This window comes from Eucalyptus grandis, chromosome 1 (assembly GCF_016545825.1).
Source record: "Eucalyptus grandis isolate ANBG69807.140 chromosome 1, ASM1654582v1, whole genome shotgun sequence".
Lineage (NCBI taxonomy): Eukaryota > Viridiplantae > Streptophyta > Magnoliopsida > Myrtales > Myrtaceae > Eucalyptus > Eucalyptus grandis.
Window position 1 is genome coordinate 32,378,103 of NC_052612.1, and position 20,002 is coordinate 32,398,104.

At 40.0% G+C, this 20,002-nt stretch overlaps 2 protein-coding genes across 2 annotated transcripts; one reads left to right on the top strand and one right to left on the bottom strand.

Moving 5' to 3' along the window:
* Positions 1-245: 245 nt before the first annotated feature.
* LOC104438070 (protein ABSCISIC ACID-INSENSITIVE 5) lies at positions 246-4,828 on the top strand. The gene is given in 9 exon segments (XM_010051150.3): positions 246-542; positions 2,050-2,762; positions 2,765-2,969; positions 2,971-3,031; positions 3,034-3,141; positions 3,857-3,928; positions 4,019-4,048; positions 4,237-4,360; positions 4,460-4,828. Coding segments are annotated over 7 exon segments (1,278 nt in total). The 5' UTR covers positions 246-542; positions 2,050-2,080; the 3' UTR covers positions 4,357-4,360; positions 4,460-4,828.
* A 1,327-nt stretch (positions 4,829-6,155) lies between these two features.
* On the bottom strand, positions 6,156-8,197 carry LOC104438061 (F-box/LRR-repeat protein At1g67190). Its single transcript, XM_010051139.3, is given in 3 exon segments — positions 6,156-7,277; positions 7,280-7,795; positions 7,983-8,197. Coding segments are annotated over 2 exon segments (1,257 nt in total). The 5' UTR covers positions 7,551-7,795; positions 7,983-8,197; the 3' UTR covers positions 6,156-6,291.
* Positions 8,198-20,002: the final 11,805 nt, after the last annotated feature.

Genomic DNA, 20,002 nt, shown 5'->3' on the forward strand with positions numbered 1-20,002 from the left:
AACGGCTGGGGCCAGCAAACTGGCTAATGCAGCGACATCTGGCGTGGACGTGTCGAGGGCTCGAGCCCCTCCATATTTCTTACTATAAACAGAAAGTTAAGAGAGGCTGCGCAGTGACTGATACGGCATTTGACTCACGCTCGCTTGTGAGGGGACCCACTTCGCCCGCAAGGTGTCGATATAGCTTTGTCCGAGACTTGCAAGATCTTCTTTTGGCAACGAGAACATAAAAAGAAGGAAGAAAACAGACATCCCACGACCCAGAAATCAGAGCTCCACCCTCTGCTGCTGGTTCGAGGAAAATTACAAGAAGTCGACGTTCTTCTCTTTCTTTCCTTTGCCCAGTGGAGAGGTCTTGGTCCAGTCCACGTTCTTGAGTGCAAAGGAGTGGAAGATTGGCTGGTTTGATCGACTCTTTGAGCCAAATGACATGTGGGCTCTACGTCCGATGGAGTGTCGAACATCTTAATCTCGTCTGAGAGCTTCTCATCGTCAGCTGTTCCTTGCTTTGCTCTGCAATAATACCATCTGATTTGAATCAGGTAAACCTCATGCAATATCTCTCCGCCCTTCTCTTCTCTCTTTTCTGAAGCTTCTGTTTTTCTTTACCCATTTTGCTTATTGCTTGATCTTCACTTGTTGTGTACTTAATATTAATCGTTTGTTAACTAATATAGCTTCCCGTGAAGGTGGAATCTAGGACTAGGAATTGATAGCAGCTGCTTGTGAAACTCGCTCTTTCTTTTCTCTCTAGATCACTTGGTTTTGTTGATTTGATCTCTAAATAATTAGGGGACTATTGGACTTTTCTAAACGAGGAAAGTATCTTCTTGTTTTTTTAACGAGTGCCTATAATGTCTCGTTTTGGATGTGACGAACTAGTTATTTAATGGTTTAGATAAGACTAGATTTTCGATGTCAATTCTCGAACGGTTAAGATTATATGTGGACCACCTTTTGTCTCTATATCCACGCTTTCGAGGAGGAAACCCTTCTATATATTCTACGTATTTCCTTTCTTCTCCCACCTTTTGTTATATTCATGTGTGGTGCAATTGAGTTAGTGAGTCGTACGCAATTCTGTATTAGCAAAAGGAAAAAAATAAGAAAGTCATTTTCAGTTGTATATGTATACATCTTTAACTTAGCACACAGTTGTATATGACCAAGTCATAGCAGCCAAGTTTATCTGTCATAGCTTGAAAGCCAATGTTGCTGATTATGTCTGATCTGAATGTTTGTGTCCGTGTGATTCGTACAAGAGCAAAATTTCTCGAGCACAGCACTAATATGTTTCGCCTAATGCACCAACAAAGACTGGATGAGTGAAAGTTTTGCTTATGGAAGTCCTTGTGCCTGTAAGGTTAGCCATTTTCTGGGTCAGGTCCTGTCTGAAAATGTTGAGATCATAAGACTCCTTTTCATTCCTTTTGAATATATATGACTTTTACAGATAACCTTACTCCGTTTGAGTTTTCATCATTCTGAGTACTTAAATTACAATGAGGGAATCCTGCAAATGTTAAGAAAGAGTATCTGGTGCTATCTTAGATTTGAATAGGATTTCGACGGTTACTAGGACCCAGTTGACCCAAATATCGGTAATTCGTGCAGCTAGGAACTTTCTGTTAGTACTAAGTAAAGACTCGCTCCGGGAATTGTGTCTTTAAGAGAACTCAAGAAAGTGCGGAAGTGTCATAACATGTGATTTCTTTTAATCCCACATGATCCTGACTGTTTCTTCAAATGTGAATAGTCCAGTCTAATACGATGAATCGAGTTATTGATGCATTTATGCTTCTGTTTGAGTTAGAAAACGAGCTCAAATTTCTCTGATAATGATCTGTCTCTTCGCTGAATTAATTGGTAGAGTTAAATTACCTGACAAACCTCGAAAGATCTCGGTTATTCCGGAATCATGTCTACCTTCTCAGCAACACTTACCTCTTCAGACAAACTCTTGTCTGTCATTCATTTTACCATTCATTATCAATCAATAAATTTAAGAATCTGCCTTATTTTTCCATATGCTTTTTCTTTATTATGCAGGTATAAAAGGAAATCCAATTCAGATCGCAAGATGGTGGTTTCAGAGTCCGAAATCATTCGCCCGGAAGAGGTAGAATCCCAATTACAAATCGATCAACAGCCCAAGAGCCACCCATTCTCAACCCTCGGAAGGCAATCCTCGATTTACTCATTGACCCTTGATGAGTTCCAGCACGCACTCTGCGAGAGTGGCAAGAATTTTGGCTCCATGAACATGGATGAATTCCTCACCAGCATCTGGAATGCCGAAGAAAACCAAGCCATAAACACCTCTGGCAACAATAACATCACCAACAACGGCACAGAGATCGCGGATCAACATGTGTCCCTGGGTGACATGTCCACCCTGGGTGACACATCCACCAGCAAAGGCATAGCCAAGCAGCAGAGCCTACCCCGCCAAGGCTCACTCACTTTACCCGCTCCGCTGTGCCGGAAGACGGTGGACGAGGTGTGGTCCGAGATCCACAAGGGCCAGCAGAGCCAGCGGCAAAGCAACAACGTGCAGAATCCCGAGGACACCTCGCCAGCCGACTTTGGAGAGATGACGTTGGAGGATTTCCTGATAAAGGCAGGGGTGGTTAGGGAACAGCACATGCCGCATCCGCAGCCAACTCAGCCACCGGAGCAGCCATTCGGGATGTACCCGAACAACCTGTCAATTGGGCCCGGTTTCGTCCCCAGGCCCATAATGGGAATGGGTGGAGCCGCTGCAATGCAGTACCATACCAGCCAATGGCTGCTGCAATTGGAGAGCCATCAGTGTATCAGGCAAATGGGAAAAGGAATGGTGGATATGTGCCAGCACCAATGCCAGTAAGTTATGGTCAGAGGGTGGGGAACGGAAGTGGTGGCGGTGCGTATGGGGCAGGTCAGGCAATGGGGATGGGACTGCCGGTGAGTCCAGTGTCTTCAGATGGGATGTGGCGCACCAGTTGAGAATTCTGGAGGGCAATTTGGGATGGATATGGGGGAGCTAGAGGAGGAAGGAAGAGGATAATTGACGGTCCAGTGGATAAAGTGGTGGAGAGGAGACAGAGGAGGATGATAAAGAATAGAGAATCGGCTGCGAGATCTAGAGCCAGGAAACAGGTACAAGTGCTCTATCAATTTGAAGTGCTCTGTTCATTGTGCTGTTTCCTGTCCTTCATTCTTAACATCTCCTTAACAGTTTGGGTACTGCCTCAAAATAAAGAAGTGAATGCATCAGCTACAATGATTTAGTTTCTAAACTTCATATAGTGCGCTACAACCTTACACAGAAGAATGAAACATAGTGATGATTAATATTGACTAGTTCTAAATTATATGTATTTGATGCTAGTTCTAAATTATATGTATTTGATGCTCTTGATGCTAGTATCAGGATTTGTAGTTGGCAAGTTGGCAAGTAGACAAGCGCTTGCTTCAATAGTATTTCAGAAGATTTTGTGTTGCGAAGTGTATGGTTTGATACCTGAATAAGGAATCATAAGGAATCATGAAAGGTTGACGAGACAGAATTATTATCTCATTTGATCATCCATAGATGTACTTGTTATTGGACTTTGGCTGGTTTAGTTAAAAAATCAAGAAGTTAGAATTGATCTAAAATCGTCTCCATTTTGGTAAAGGAATCACAAACTGAGAGGTTGTTTCGGAATGGAAATGCGTGTGCCAAATGCATAGTTGGGGGTTGAATGTGGTGACTCTGGTCGTTGATTGTTTGGCTACTGCATCACCTGGCATACATTCACACACTATATTGCCTGGTGATTGTCAAGATCTGACTTTGTACTCCCTGGCACTTGCTTATATGCTTGTGCAGGCTTATACAGTCGAACTAGAGGCGGAGTTAAACCAGTTAAAAGAAGAAAATGCGCAGCTTAAACAGGCACTGGTAATGCCAGCATCTATGGTACTTGCTTATATTGGGAATTGATCTATGTTGAGCTAATTCTGGTTCATTCTTTCCACGTGCTTTATACAGGCGGAGCTTGAGAAGAAGAGAAAGCAGCAGGTACTTGATGTTGTGATTTTAATTTGCTGCAGAACACACAATTTTCTGTAGGACAATGTATTCGGTCTTCTTTACATGTGAAGAATGACCTCAAGGAACCAAACGATGGGGACTGCTTGTATATGAGTCAGTTCTTGCATGATCATTTTTTCTTTTATTTTTGATTGTTTGTTCACTCATGTCGGTAGGATTGTTGCACAGTCTCTGGAAGAACTGAGGTTGAAAGCTCAAAGTCAAACCAGGGCATACAGAGCGAAGGAGAAACTGAAGATGATCAGGAGGAACCTGAGTTCCCCCTTGTGAAGTGAATTGGTATTTCTTTCGAATTTGATCTCTGCTTATTCTGTTAGCCTCTTCTTTTTACTGAAAAGGCCGACCTTACCGTGTTCCTGATGAGTGAAACTTCTGCAGCAAATTGAGGATCTGAACAGGAAAGCTCTTGAAGAGTTGAGAGAAGGATCGCAACCGGGATAGTCAGCTGATGCCTAGAGGATAAGTTGGAACCCATGGTCTGTGGAAATACTTGGCCGTACAGTCATCATAAGGATGTATCAGTCGAAGGTGTCGACAGAATGTTTTTCTTTTTTCGCTCTTCCCCTTTTTTCCTTCTTTTGGCCATAGTTATGAACCGAGAGTATGCATGATTTTCTAATTGATGTTGTGTAGTAGTTGTTAGTAAAAGAAATATGCAGATGAAAAGTTCTGGATTTGACAGTGCAATTTTGAGATGCTGATAAAGGAGAATTACATCATTGGTTATTAATTGTCATCTCAAGTCAAATTCTCACTTTCATTCAATTCCCAAAAAACCCAATCCGACGTCGGTGCCAATCGCTGTCCCGGTTTGTTATATTGTTCTGTTTCTTTTCTTAAGGGTGTGGTGGTGCTTTGCATTGCATTTTTGGATTTCAACATAATTGATATGAAAGCATGGTGCAAGAATGTAAGAACAGCTCGAGAGACATTGAATGACTTCTAGTATGTTTCATCAACCCACGAAAAGGTCCAACTTTAAGCAGAGGAGTTACAGATATTCTAAAACTCTTGAAAAGAGAAAGCTGTATGTAGTTGCGAGACAGATTTGTTCTTTACCTTCTTCGCAAGCACTCGGGCTTCTGGCTCGTTGCAAGCTTATATGGTGATGGCATTGACTGATTCGAACTTGAAGAACACCCAACATTGCCTTTGCTAGCTCTTTCTCAGACGCTTATAGATCATAGCCTCCTTAATCGTTCAGAGTCAGACCTGTCTCATTCATTTGAGTAGAAAATCGCAGGCTCGTGCACATCTACCATGAAATGTAGTCCTGGGAGCTGACGAGGTCGACTCCAAAGGAGAGCTGATGTCCCAAAGTCTAGGAGAGTTGGTCGGGAACCCAGTCGCCTTCAGGTTTAATGTCAAGTTTGCAGCATCAGCCAAGCGCTGCTCAAAGGCAGTTAGTAATTGCAATCCCAGCCATCAAATCCACTGGTAGTTCTATCAAGCTGCTCCATATTGTGATGACAGATTCGTATAACCGCTTGGCGATCGTCCATGCTCCAATCAGCTGAACCCAACATTCCACAATCATGGCCATCGGAGGCCCTAATACATCAGAAACACCAGTGTCAAAGGCCTCCTATCGTTAGGTGAGATCTTACCAATGCAAGCACTTGATCGTCTCTCCAGTCTTCCTTTGGTGAAGGATGGTCTGACATGTTTCAAAACCAGAAATCTCAGAAACTATCCAGGACCACTGCCGTCGCTGCAATTGGTAGTATGATGCTGACAACAACTAGCACAGGATAATCATTTTGAAAACCCATCTCCAGGTCATGGGGTTTAAAACAAGGAAGGGTGGGACTATCTGGCTAGTTGTCAAGTTACTAGAGGTCGTCCACAATTGAACTCTCAGGAACCATCTCTTCAATGATAGCACGGTCTAAGCTGTCGACACAGCTTTGTTCTGGCCACAGTACAAATGCAGAGAAGATTGTCCTCGAAACTTCAGATCTCACAAGAATAGCACATAGCCAATGAAAACTGAAAAGGGCACTTCCATGGGGGCCGGGCAAGAGGATGAGTGGCAAACATAATGAATTACCGCGATCCTATATTGCTCAGCATATAACTCATCAAAAGAAATAGCAACTTTGTTCACTATAGGACTGAAGAAACAAAAAAGAATGCAATATTTCTGAGGTCCTGTACCAACCAGAAATTAACTGAGACCTGAAAAATCAAAACTGATCTTCACATGTTATCTATTCAAACTCAAATTGAACCTCTACCTCCATATATTTTCTCATAAGAGGAATCATTGACGTGGTGAAATTGCCCAGCATACCAAGCTCTTTCTCTGTTTTGGCCTCTGATACACCCACGAAAATTTTCAATTTCTTCAATCTGGGGCATCTCTCGAGAAGTTCCGCCACCCATGCTGAGAAGCGGTTGCTAATTATGGTCCATCCAAGTTCAAGCGCAACCACATTCTCCAAGTTAGACGAACCCTGCAAACAGTGGGTTAAAACATCATCCCCGAGATCGTAACTCAAAGCTAGGTGGCTTAACCGAGGAAAGTAAACAGAGATCGTCTCCAAATCCATAGCTTCAACTTCTTCATCCAGTACAACACCCCATAGACGAAGCGTCCTCAACTTCAAAGATTTGGAGATCATCTGGTAAAATTTCGGCCACACGACCGTGAAGTTTGCGACATCCACAACCTCGAGATTTTCCATGCTTTCACTAATATCGAGATGTATAATACTAACATCATCCATCTTAAATACTCTTAATGCCCCTTTCCCAATCAGCTCAAAAACCTCAAGATTACAATCTCGAAGGTGCAAGCTCTGAAGGCTATCAGCCTCCAATAGAAACTTATCCAAGCTTATCGCTTCCACATGGATTTCTTTCAACGAGTGACTTGTCAACTCCATAGTCGCCTGTAATTCTGACATGGCGATATCTGGACTAACAAGAGCTAGTGACTCGATCTTTGGACAGATAGAAAGGAGGAGGCTCAAATCCCAGGCCGAGATGCTGACGAAGCTCAAAGAGAGCGATTTCAATTGAGGAAACTTCTGATAACTCAGCTCAATACCCGTGATAGAATTATGAGCCAACTTCAACACTTCGAGCTTCTGCCTTCCGCATTTCTCAAGAATATTGATGTTCGGATGCGTCCTCACGTTATAACACAGCTCACGCAAGGTCTCCTTGGTGTACATGAGCCAGGCGATCACAGGGCTGCCGAAAACTCATCCGCATCCTCCATTGAGATGGTCAAACACCGCAGGCCTCGAGTCTGGAATATGGTCTGCGTAATGATGATCTCCAGCTCGGTCGTGTTGAAACCATGGTGCGTGGACAAATCATTGGAATCAAAGGAGAGCGCTCGAAGGTGCTTCTTCCAAGCCTCTCTCCATTTCTGGCAAGTCATGGAAGCAACCACGACATCTCTCGCAGCTTTGAGCTGCGATAGTATGTTCCCAATCACTTCAACAGGGAGATCATCCATGTATGCAGGGCGGACAGGCGATTTCGCCGGCAGTGAAATAGAATAACCACCAGAACAAAGATTGCACCGTATTAAAGGGTCGTTCTTGCTGCAGCTTTTTCACCAAATATAAGATCTTTCAGCCGAATTCCGGTCCCAAGCTACGACCTTTTGAGCTCAGTGATAGGTTTAACGAGACAATACCGGAATTTTTCAGCAGAGCGACTAGAAGCCAACACCAATTCAGATGCCAGGAATGCTACAACCTGCATTTCCGGACGACGATGGATCATCGGAATCAAAAGAATGCAAAACGAACAAGATCCCCCAAAAGCAATCAGACAAAAGGAAAAAGAAGCAAAGCCCAGAAAGGGATTTCGCAGTAACTCGAAGACCCAAAAGAAATTCGATCCCAAAACGAGGAGAAACTCGAAAGCCCCGACAGCCGCTCACCGGGAGAGCCGATCGGCGACGACCCCAGGACAGGATCAGGAACGAGCGCGAATCCGAACCGTCGCGAGCAAGGCGAGCATCCCTCGATCCCGAATCATCGATTCGAGCGACGGGTCGGGATCAGGCATCCCGACCGGGCGAAGGAATCGATCTGGGCCACCCTCATGATCCTTTGCTTGGATCGATGGAGTTCGATCGAACTCGACAGGGAATTGCTCGAACTCGTTTTTTTTTTATATTCTTTTTCCAAGGACCGTGCCGACGAGGGACCAAGATCGTTTTTTTATATAAGAACAAACACTACATGCGGCGGAGGTGTATAAGACTAGGAGCGGACGAGGAACAGCGTGAGGTCGTTCTAGTCCCTATTTGCCAAAACAACAGCAGCTTTTCACGGCGGTGATCAGTGTGAAAAAGGTTGCAGTGTTTTCCGTTCGGACGTGCTTTTGCCATTTTCACCGGCTGGAGGGATCCACTCATCCTACAGTGAAAGTCATCGGAAAAATCTCGAACCCATCACATACTTGTAAATTTTTATTTATATCAATTAATTTTTAAATATCTTCATATTTTATCAATTGAATTATTACATTTAATATTAGTAAAAAATCATTAATATAAACGGTCGAGCGTCTTAGGTGGCACATCAATAATGACATGAATAATTTTTTATAATATTATAATATCTTTTAATTAATTAATTAATTAATTAATTAATTTATTATAATCTTTTTCCTTTTTTTCCTTTTCTTCTCTTTTCCTCTCTTTTTTTCCCTTTTTTCTTTGTCGGTTGGTGGCAAAGGTTGTCAGCCTCAGGCGTGGGCTAACCCCCAAGCCTCAAGTGATGGACGCTCATGCTGGCCTTATGAGGACCGCTCTCATCAGATTAAGTGAAGGTCGCCCTCGCTTGGGCTAGCAAGGATTGTCCTTGCTTGCCAGCAACCTTCGTCAACTATTGACGAGGCTTGGCGATGGCCAACTAAATGAAAAGACTAAAAGAAAATAAAAAGATAATGGAAAAGGAAAAAGAAACAAGTGTAGAAGGAAAGTAGTATAAAAGACAAAAATGAAAAATAAAAATTAATAAAAAAATATTAAAAATATTAAAATATTATTAAAAATTATTCATATCGATGTTAGTTATCTTACGTAAGATGGCCGATGTCCATCGGCGATTTTCAGATAAAAATGGTTGGATACACTCTGCCATGACCCGATTCTATCCCTAAGGTCACAAGCAACAAGAGTTATTTTCGCAACATCCCAAGCATGTTGCCGTCCCGTTTCTTTTTATCTTTTCATTAAGCACATATGGAAGCATTACAAACAACAAGTAACCAGGAAAACAATCATTTACAAACATACAATTACATTAGTTACATTTATTAACTCTTCTATCACGGGCCGTTATATTTACTACCATTACCTCTTCTATGCTCAAAAGGCCGGGGTAAATCTTAGTTTCTCTAGCAAGACTGCAACTCTTCCATGCGTATAATTTTGAAAAATAACGAGGTGAGTCATGAACTCAGTAAGTAAAACCCCTAATCCTCTACTAAAATGACAACGCGTTATAAAATCTAGCATGAATAGTACTCGTATTACAATATTGATGGTAGATTGATAGCAATATTACTGCTTCACCTCAACCACACATATGTATCCCTTCAGTGTAACTTCCATGCATGCTTACCTTCGGGTTATCCATGAACACACCAAGTCAAGTAGTAATAAACATACTTGCATGCATAAAAGGTTTACTAACATACATCTTGGCTCAACTAGGGCATTACAGCTCAACCGAGGTATCTAGCTTCAAGCTAGGCATCATGGCTCAACCGGGAGAGAGAGGTGTGAGGAGGAGGAGGAGGTGTTCAAGCGAAGGAGGAAGAAGGGGAAAGTGGATGGCAAGGTGAAAAATGAGGAGAAGTTCTCCTATTTATATTACTTGGCACCATTATTACCGAGCCAAATGGTCCATTCTAAATTTTTGAAGTGGCTTTGCCTATGGTTCTAGGTGCCAAGTCTATTTGTCCAATGATTGCACCTAAAGAATGAGTTGGCAGAAGATCTCGTTTGCCAATCTAGCTTAGGTGTCATCGATAATGGCCCGCTTTTCGCCCTTTCATTGGACCACTTGTATCACTCATTTAATGAGCATTTAATGAAGCTTGAAGATATGGTTATCAAGATTGCCAACTCGGCGGTGCCTAGGTCTCTTAGGTTATTAATGAGGGCCTTAGGTATCGCTTTCCGATTGGGCCACATGTGCGCCATCTTTTTCTTGCCCATCAAAAATATTTTTAACTTCATCATAACTTTTGAAAAGTCAAATGACATATTGCCCATTTTATTTAATGAGGGTGTTTCAAAATGTTCTCTAATTTGTCATTTTCTTCCTCAAGAGGGTGGTTTGGAGAATTCCATCGTCTAAGTTGGTTTCGGGGCTGGAAAAATGGATCATTAGGTAAACCTTGAAAAACCAAATCACATACACCCAAGATTTGGGCATTGCGCCCCATGCTCGGCCAAATTGTTCTCTTGGATGGTTGGTTGGCTTAGAGGGTCAGTTGTCCTTTGATTGGTTCAAGACCAATCCTAAGGCTATCCAAGGCCTAGCACTAAGTTAAGGTACTTATGGACCTTAGAATTAGTGACGGAATAGCCGCGTCTATCATTGAGCTCATTTTGATAAACACCCGATCCATTTGTATAGTTCATAGTCGGTGCATTACTGATCCATGATCGAACATCACCAATTCAAGATTCATTTCCGATAACTAAGAATTAAATAGGGAATGATGCATTTTTGATTGGAAGACGATTACATTTGATTGAGTCGATCGTCGTGTATTAGTGCATAGCTAGGTAGAATCACCCATGGCCGGGCATTATGGTGGTCGGGTTAACCTATGATCATTTTGTTAGATGTATGCCCTAAAGCTGTTATATAATAGTTACATATTAGGGATTTCATTTGTACATATAAAGATTATGTTCCTTTTATTTTTTAAAAAGGAATTGATTAATTAATTATTGGTTCATTTAATTAATTAATTAATACATTTTTATAATAACCAAGAGAAATTATATATATATAAAGCTTCCTGCATGTGCACGAAGCACATGCATGAAACTTGGATGGTCATCCACGAATTCGTGCATGAACGGTCAGCGATTCTGATCATCATGCACGAAGTCGTGCATGAGCAACCACTCATGCACGATTGTTCGTGCATGAGTGGGGATGATCAGCAACGTTGCTGATCGTCCATCGATCAGCAACCGTTGATGATCGGTTTATATTTTTTATTTTAAAGAGTTGTTTTTTGTGACACTTCATGAGGTTAAGAGACATAGAAAAGGTGGGTGTGTTTTTGTGTTTTTAGAGAGAAGATGCTTTGCTAAAATAGAGAGAAAAGTGTGTGCGTGTTCTTGAGTCTTTGAGATGCAAGAAAGAAGAACATTATCTCGTTCGGGCCGTGACTATTATACATCAAGGATACGACGGTTTGTTTCCACGTGATTGCTAGCACGATCGAAGTGGTGAATATCCGAAATTCTCTCTTCCGTTCGACATTTGTTGTTGGTGTGTCTGAACTAGAGGTTCGACACTTATGGGACTCGAACTATAGAACATCGAACCGACTTGTTTAAAGCGCTTCGAGAGGTAATTCGTTTAACTCCCTTTTGTATTTAGATTTTTGATTAAAACGCACGAACAACGCCTTAGGAGAATCATGTGTAAAAGATATCTTTGTTTCCGCTGCGTTCATTTCGTTAATTTTTTTTTATACATGATTCATGAAACCAACAGTGGTATCAGAGCCAACCATAGGCGTTTTCGTGCGTTTAATTGATTTGTAGTTCAAATATATTTTTGCGTTCTAATGGCCAATTTATTTTTTGTTAAGAGAATTGGTTCTCTTACCTTTTATGTGGCCTATAGAAGTTGATTAATTTATGTGATAAATTTAATCAACTAAGCAAAAATTAGAACAAAATCAATTTTGAATAAAAAATTCATAACTTGTTATACTTTGTGTTTATATTCTACAAATGATATGCAAAATTTTATGCATGCCTTCCAGAGCTTTAAATTTTGAATTTATGGCTCGTAAGGAAGGGTGGTGATCATGGAAAAATCCCTAAATGTTGTGATTGTTGTATGGATGAATGTATGATGATTACATGTATTCTTTTTAGGGATGTAATTATTAAATGGAGGCTGCGTCCTTCCTTTTATTTTACTTTAATTTTTCTTGATATGTAATTTTAGTATAGTTTAGTATTTCAATTATTGATGTAAATACTACAAGAGAGAATGAGCCATTGGAGGAGTCATTAAACCGGTGAGCTCTTTGGGCCCGGTCTTTGAAGAGTTCAAAGATTGAAGAAAAAGTGAAGAGTAGATCCATATTATTAAAACATTAAAATGGCTAAATGGGTCTCTTTAGCTCGAGACCCATTGAACCATAATTCCATGATCACCACATATGATAGATATTATGTGATATCTATTTATTTATTGTGTTTATGATATCATGCATGTTAAACCGGTTAATGTGCAAAGTGAGACCGTTAATAACGACCCAAATCTCCTTACAAAGAATATTAAGTCAAAACGGGTTTCGGACTCGTGGCCTTCCATCATCGTGGTTTGATCCAATATTATAGTGGTTAACTAACCGGTTATGGATACATAGGGGTTAATTACCATTTATAATATTGAACCACTCCATTATGCATATGATGCTGTGGGGTTGGAGCCAAATGATTTCTAATAACTGTCAGGTGAGGGAATCATTTGTGTTTTCAATACTTGCATGAGACGATGGGCTAGACTTAACTATGATCATGATGCCAATAACTGTTAGGTGAGGCTTTCATGGTCTAGAGGCCGAAGTTATGATTGAGACTCGCATATGATGCGTTGAACAAGCTGGTTCACTCACTATGTTCATAGGACACTAATAACTGTTAGGTGAGGTGAACTTTGGGCTAGTGGGACTCCAATCCCCACTAGTAATCTTTACCCAACAAAGATTACCGCTTCCCATCTTAAGGAGTATGAGATTCGAATATAAATTTAGTGGGAGGATCTATTTCATTTAAAAGCCAAAATGAAATAGTTACTTTGAAAGATACAACGGCTAATAATTTATTTTTGCAACAAATATATTATTACTCTGAAAATAGTGACCACAAACCCATTCGCTTCTATACTTGACAAGAATTGTTTGACTGGACCCAATTTCCTTGTTGGGTGAGGAATTTGAGAATTGTTCTCAATTCAGAAAAAAATTGGGTATGTGCTTGATGAAAAGATGCCAACCTCCTTTCCGAGGGTGGGACCCAAGAGGAGCGTGTCACTTATGATAAGTGGCGTGATGATGACTTAAAAGTTAGGTCATATATGCTTGCTTCGATGAATAATGAATTACAAAAGAAGTATGAATCTATGGAAGATGCTAGGTTGATCATTTTGCATTTAAAGGAATACTTTGATGAGAATGGTCGAACCTCTAGATATGAGATATCTAAAGCATTGTACCGTATGAGGATGGCTGAAGGATCATCTGTTAATGATCATGTTTTGAAAATGATCTGGCACATTGAAGAATTGGCTAGGCTGAATCTCGTTATGGACAATGAGTTAGCTGTGGATTTGATCCTCAATCTTTACCCGATTCCTTCTTTGGTTTTGTCCAAAACTTCCACATGCATAAGATGGAGAAAACTCTTGCTGAGTTACATAGCATGTTGGTAGTTTATGAGAAGGAAATGCATAACACGAGGCCAAATGTAGTGGCTATGGCTAAGGCTTCTTCTTCAAAGGGTAAGACTGTTTTAAAGAAGAATAAATGGAAGAGGTCTGCCAAACCCGTTATGCAACCAAAACCCATGATTGATAAAGGAAATGTCATTCTTGTGGTGTCAAATGGCCTTTGGAGGAGAAATTGTAGGAGGTACCTTGCGAGCTTGAAGGTCAAGCCTAAGAACCGACCTTATGAAGGTATGGTGTCTATACTTATTGAAACTAATCATATGGTTAGTGCTGAATCCAGCTCATGGGTTCTAGATTCTGCTGCAATTTCACATATTTGTATGTCTTTGCAGAATCTGGAAATAATCAGGATGCTAGGGCAAAATGAGATTGTCCTGACATTTGCCAATGGAGCAAGAGTTGCTGCATTAGCTATAGAGACTTTTCATTTATGTTTGCCTTCTGGACATGTAATGTTTTTAAAGAACTGTTTGCATTATAAGAATGCTGTTAGGAACATCATCTCGTACCTCGTTTGGGTAAAGAGAATTATGAATTTTCTTTTTGCTGATGATGTATGTTCTATTTATCATAATAGAATATGTGTTGGTTCTAGCTTATTAACCAACAATCTTTATACCATTACAATGTTCGGTAATGCGATTACCAATGTCAATAAGCAAAATAGAATTGATATAAATGCCATAACTAATAAACGCCCTAGAGACGGTCCAAATAAAAAGTATGTTTGGCATCTCCGATTAGGTCATATTGGAGAGATAGAATTAACAAGTTGAGTAATGATGGATACATTGATCCTTCAAATTTTGAGTCATACTCGACTTGTGAGGCATGTCTTCTAGGAAAAATGACCAAAGCGCCTTTTGTGGGACAAAGTGCGCGAGTTGCTAACATATTAAAATTAATACATATAGATGTATGTGGACCAATTAATGAAACTGTTAGAGGTGGTTATAATTACTTCATTACCTTCATCGATGATTAGTCACGGTATGGTTATTTATATCTCATGAAGTATAAATCTAAGTCATTTGAAAAGTTCAAGGAATTCAAGGCTGAAGTTGAGAAACAAACAGGAAAATGTATTAAGGCTCTTCGATTAGATTGAGGAGATGATTACCTTAGTACTGAGTTCTGGACTTTCTTAAAGAGAATGGCATTTTATCACAATGGACACCTTCGGGAACTCCAAAACATAATGGTGTATCTGAATGAAGAAATCGTACTTTATTAGATATGGTACGATCTATGATGAGTTACACCGATTTGCCAATATCCCTTTGGGGATATGCCCTTGAGACAGCTGTATATATACTGAATAGAGTGCCGTCCAAATCTGTTCCAACTACGCCCTATGAGATATGGCATAGTAGGAAACCTAGTCTTAATCATATTAAGATTTGGGGTTGTCCAGCTTTTGTGAAAAAGCTGAAAATGAAAAAATTGGAGGCAAGATCTGAACAAGGTCACTTCATTGGATATCCAAAAGAAACTCTTGGATATTATTTCTATTTTCATTTAGACCAAAGAATTTTGGTATGCAAGCACGCTTCTTTTTTGGAGAATTAGTTCATCCAAGAAAGTGGTCTGGCGGAAAATAGTCTTACAAGAAGAAAATAATGAAGTATCAAACAACCGAGTTCGGATACCAATCTCTCGATTCGGTGGGAGCTTATGATACACAACCTCTTAGGAGAAGTGCGAGAACGTCTCGCCCACCTGCTCGTTATAGACACTTGGTTAATCATATTGAACCATTATTTATTGTGAATGATAGTGATCAACCTGGTGATCCTAAAACCTAGGAGGAGGTGATGTTGGACATCGATTCTGGAAAATGGCTAGAAGCCATGAAATCCGAAATGGATTCAATGTATTCCAATGAGGTTTGGACCTTGGTGACCTGCCCTTTGATGGTATTGTACCAATTGGTTGTAAATGGATCTTCAAGAGGAAGATGAATGTTGAAGGTCAAATTGGAATTTACAAAGCACGGCTGGTGGCGAAAGGATATCGTCAAAAAGAAGGAATTGATTATGACGAAACTTTCTCATCTGTGGCCATGCTAAAATCCATTCGGATTATGTTGGCTATAGCTGCACACCTTGATTATGAGATATTTCAAATGGATGTCAAAACGGCTTTTCTAAATGGTTTTCTCGAAGAGGACATCTATATGGAACAACCACAGGGTTTTGAATCTAATAGTAAAAAACAGAAGGTGTGTAAGCTTAAGAGATCCATTTATGGACTCAAACAAGCCTCCAGAAGTTGGGACATCCGTTTTGATGAGGTAGTCAAATCGTTTGGCTTCATCAAAAATCTAGATGAACCTTGTGTATATAAGAAGATCAGTGGGAGTGCAATTGCATTTCTGGTTTTGTATGTCGATGATATACTTTTGATTGGAAATGATGTACCAATGATATCATCGATAAAACTATTCTTGTCACAGAAATTCTCCATGAAAGATTTAGGAGAGGCAACCTACATTTTAGGTATCAAGATCTATAGAGATAGATCAAGACGATTGATTGGCCTCTCACAATCTATGTACATAGACAAAGTATTAACACGGTTTAACATGCAATGTTCCAAGAGAGGATTATTGCCTTTTAGGCAAGAGATCCGTCTTTCTAAGGAGATGTGTCCCAACACTCCTGAAGAAAGAGAGCGGATGGCAAAGATACCATATGCATATGCTATTGGAAGCATAATGTATGCTATGCTATGTACTAGACTTGATATTGCGCATGCTATAAATATTACTAGCAGATATCAGTCTGATCCGGAGAAGACCTTTGGATAGCAATCAAGAATATTCTTAAGTACTTGCGAAGGACTAAAGATTTATTCTTGATATATGGAGAAGGAGAATTTAAAGTTGTAGCTTATCGATTCCGATTTTCAATCGGATCCTAATGATTATAAGTCTACGTGCGGGTTTGTCTTTACATTCAATAGTGGTGCGTTAGTTGGAAAAGTTCCAAACAAAGCATAACTGCCAATTCCACCACTGAGGCAGAGTATGTAGCTGCTTCTGAAGCAGCAAAGGAAAGTCGCTTGGATGAAGAAGTTTATTTCTGAACTTGAAGTCGTTCCTTCAATTGAGCAACCGATTACATTGTTTTGTGACAACAATGGGGCGATAGCTCAAGCTAAGGAACCAAGGTCTCGAGAAGTCCAAGCATATTGAGAGACGCCTCCATCTCATCGGGAAATTGTTGGGAGAGGTGATATCGCATTGCAGAAAATTGCCTCAGCAGAAAATGTGGCAGATCCCTTCACTAAGGCCTTACCTCAGTCTTCTTTTGAAAGACATATTGACAAAATGGGTTTGAGGTACTAGACAAGTTGGCTTTAGTGCAAGTGAGAAATTGTTAGATGTATGCCCTAAAGTTGTTATGTAATAGTTACATATTAGGGATTTCAATTGTACTTTCATTATTATTATTTAATTAATGGCAATGACGTATTCATTCATTTGTCCAATTATTTTATATTGATGAATGATTCCATAAGATCAGTTGCAACTAGACCTATTCTTGAGACGTTAAGAATATATGTGATGGGTTCATAGTTAGACTGAATCTTTAAATCGTTCCCGGTCGATGGATTATTGAGTGGATATTAATAATCTGTTAAGACTGTGTGTTCTTAACTTCGCCATTAAGTATTGGATACTTAAGGAAATGATTAGTCACATGTCATTGGGTATTATGATGCCTGAGTTAGAACACAGGTGTTTGTATTAGACAAATTCACTGAACGTGACGCATATTGAATGATTAGCGACATGGAAGCTTTTAGCGTGGTCAATGTCTAATTGTTCATGCTTTGGTCTTGTGTAAATAATCCTTAGACTTGAGGCACAATGTTAACTTGTGTATTGAACAACTATGATTCACGGGTGCACATAATGCCGGGTTGTTGATCCGTCTTTATACCTGATGGTCATAGTTTGTTCATATATGAAGTTACACGTGTGTGCAATATGGAATATGTCTCCTTGTTATATGCAATGTATGATAATGATGTCCTATGCAATCTAATTGTGACAATGCATTGAAATCCTCGGCCGGGGTTGTAACCGAGAATAAATTGTTTATGTCTCGAATAAAATGCATGTCAATTAGATTTGTGCATATGATCGAATTAATGACTTGACAAATATTCCATGATCTTTGTTTGATCGGGACATAGTAAGACAGAAGGATTGGATTACACCGTAGCCAAAGCGACGGGTTCATTATGTTCTTAAAGTATTCACACTATCGGGTAGCCATGACATATTGCTAGATGTCAATCGTGGCTTGTAGGACCTAAAAGATTAATCGGGACAATTAATTCTTTTGGAAGTACTAATGTGTTAGTACAAGTCTTACTACCAGCTTAGTGATGAACCTAGGAATGTCACACACCATAAACAATTAGGATGACGTGGAACAAGAGAGAAATATTATTGCAAATGTGTTTGCAATTACTGCAATCGAATTGAGTCGATTTGAAATTAAATTAAATGAGATTTAATTTAATTTGTATTATAGTCACGAGCCTACTTGCATATGATGCACATACATGCCCAAAGTGGATATATGTTAACATACCAAACAAGTTGGCTTTAGTGCAAGTGGGAGATTGTTAGATGTATGCCCTAAAGCTGTTATGTAATAGTTACATATTAGGGATTTCATTTGTACATATAAAGATTATGTTCCTTTTATTTTTTAAAAAGGAATTGATTAATTAATTATTGGTTCATTTAATTAATTAATTAATACCTTTTATAATAACTAAGAGAAATTATATATATATAAAGCTTCATGCATGTGCACGAAGCACATGCATGAAACTTGGATGGTCAGCAACCGCTGACCATCATCCACGAATTCGTGCATGAACGGTCAGCAGTTGCTGACCATCATGCACGATTGTTCGTGCATGAGTGGGGACGATCAGCAACGGTTGCTGATCGTCCATCGATCAGCAACCGTTGCTGATCTGTTTATATTTTTATTTTAAAGAGTTGTTTTTGTGACACTTCATGGGGTTAAGAGACAGAGAAAAGGTGGGTGTGTTTTTGTGTTTTTAGAGAGAAGATGCTTTGCTAAAATAGAGAGAAAAGTGTGTGCGTGTTCTTGAGTCTTTGAGATGCAAGAAAGAAGAACATTATCTCGTTCGGGCCGTGACTATTATACATCAAGGATACGACGGTTTGTTTCCACATGATTGCTAGCACGATCGAAGTGGTGAATATCCGAAATTCTCTCTTCTGTTCGACGTTCGTTGCTGGTGTGTCTAAACTAGAGGTCCGACACTTGTGGGACTCGAATTGTAGAACATCCGAACCGACTTGTTTAAAGCGTGCTTCGAGAGGTAATTCGTTTAACTCCCTTTTGTGTTTAGATTTTTGATTAAAACGCACGAACAACGCCTTAGGAGAATCATGTGTAAAAGATATCTTTGTTTTCGCTGCGTTCATTTCGTAATTTTTTAATTTTTTTTTTTTTTATACATGATTCATGAAACCAACACATTTGCCGATCCAAAATCATCTTGTGACCAATCCTCGTGATCAAAAAGTTATCTTTTGAGCTGGTGATCCTATCGCAACAATATGGTTAGTAGATAATTCACGGCCAACACCTTGACTAGTTCGTGGCCGATACGTCGTCGATCGGTCGGATCATGACCGATCCTTGATTCCTTACCTATCGAACTGATCGATCCCATGGCCAATGGCCCATGGTCAATCCATTTAAGACCTTATGGCCGATCTTTACAAGGTTGGAATTGAGGGTGTGACAATTCTCCCCCTCTTTAAAAATTTTGTCATCGAAATTTTACGACGTACTGGGCACTCAAAAGGTATGGATACTTATGCCTCATGATTTCTTCACTTTCCCAACTAGCCTCTTGTTCCATGATGTTTCCATAGGACCTTGACTAAGGGAATGACCCTATTTATGATTACTCGCTTGCATTTGTCCACGATCTACATTGGCTCCTCAATATACAACCGTTGGTTGTCTACTTCGATCTCTTCGAAGTTGAGCACACATGCCGGATTTGACTCATAATTTCTTAGCATAGACACATGAAATACATCGTGTATTTGAGCAAGTTTCGGTGGCAATGCTAACAATAGGCCATATTTCCTATCCTTTCTAGGATTTCAAAGGGTCCTATGTACCGTTGACTTAACTTACCTTTCTCACCAAATGAGACATAC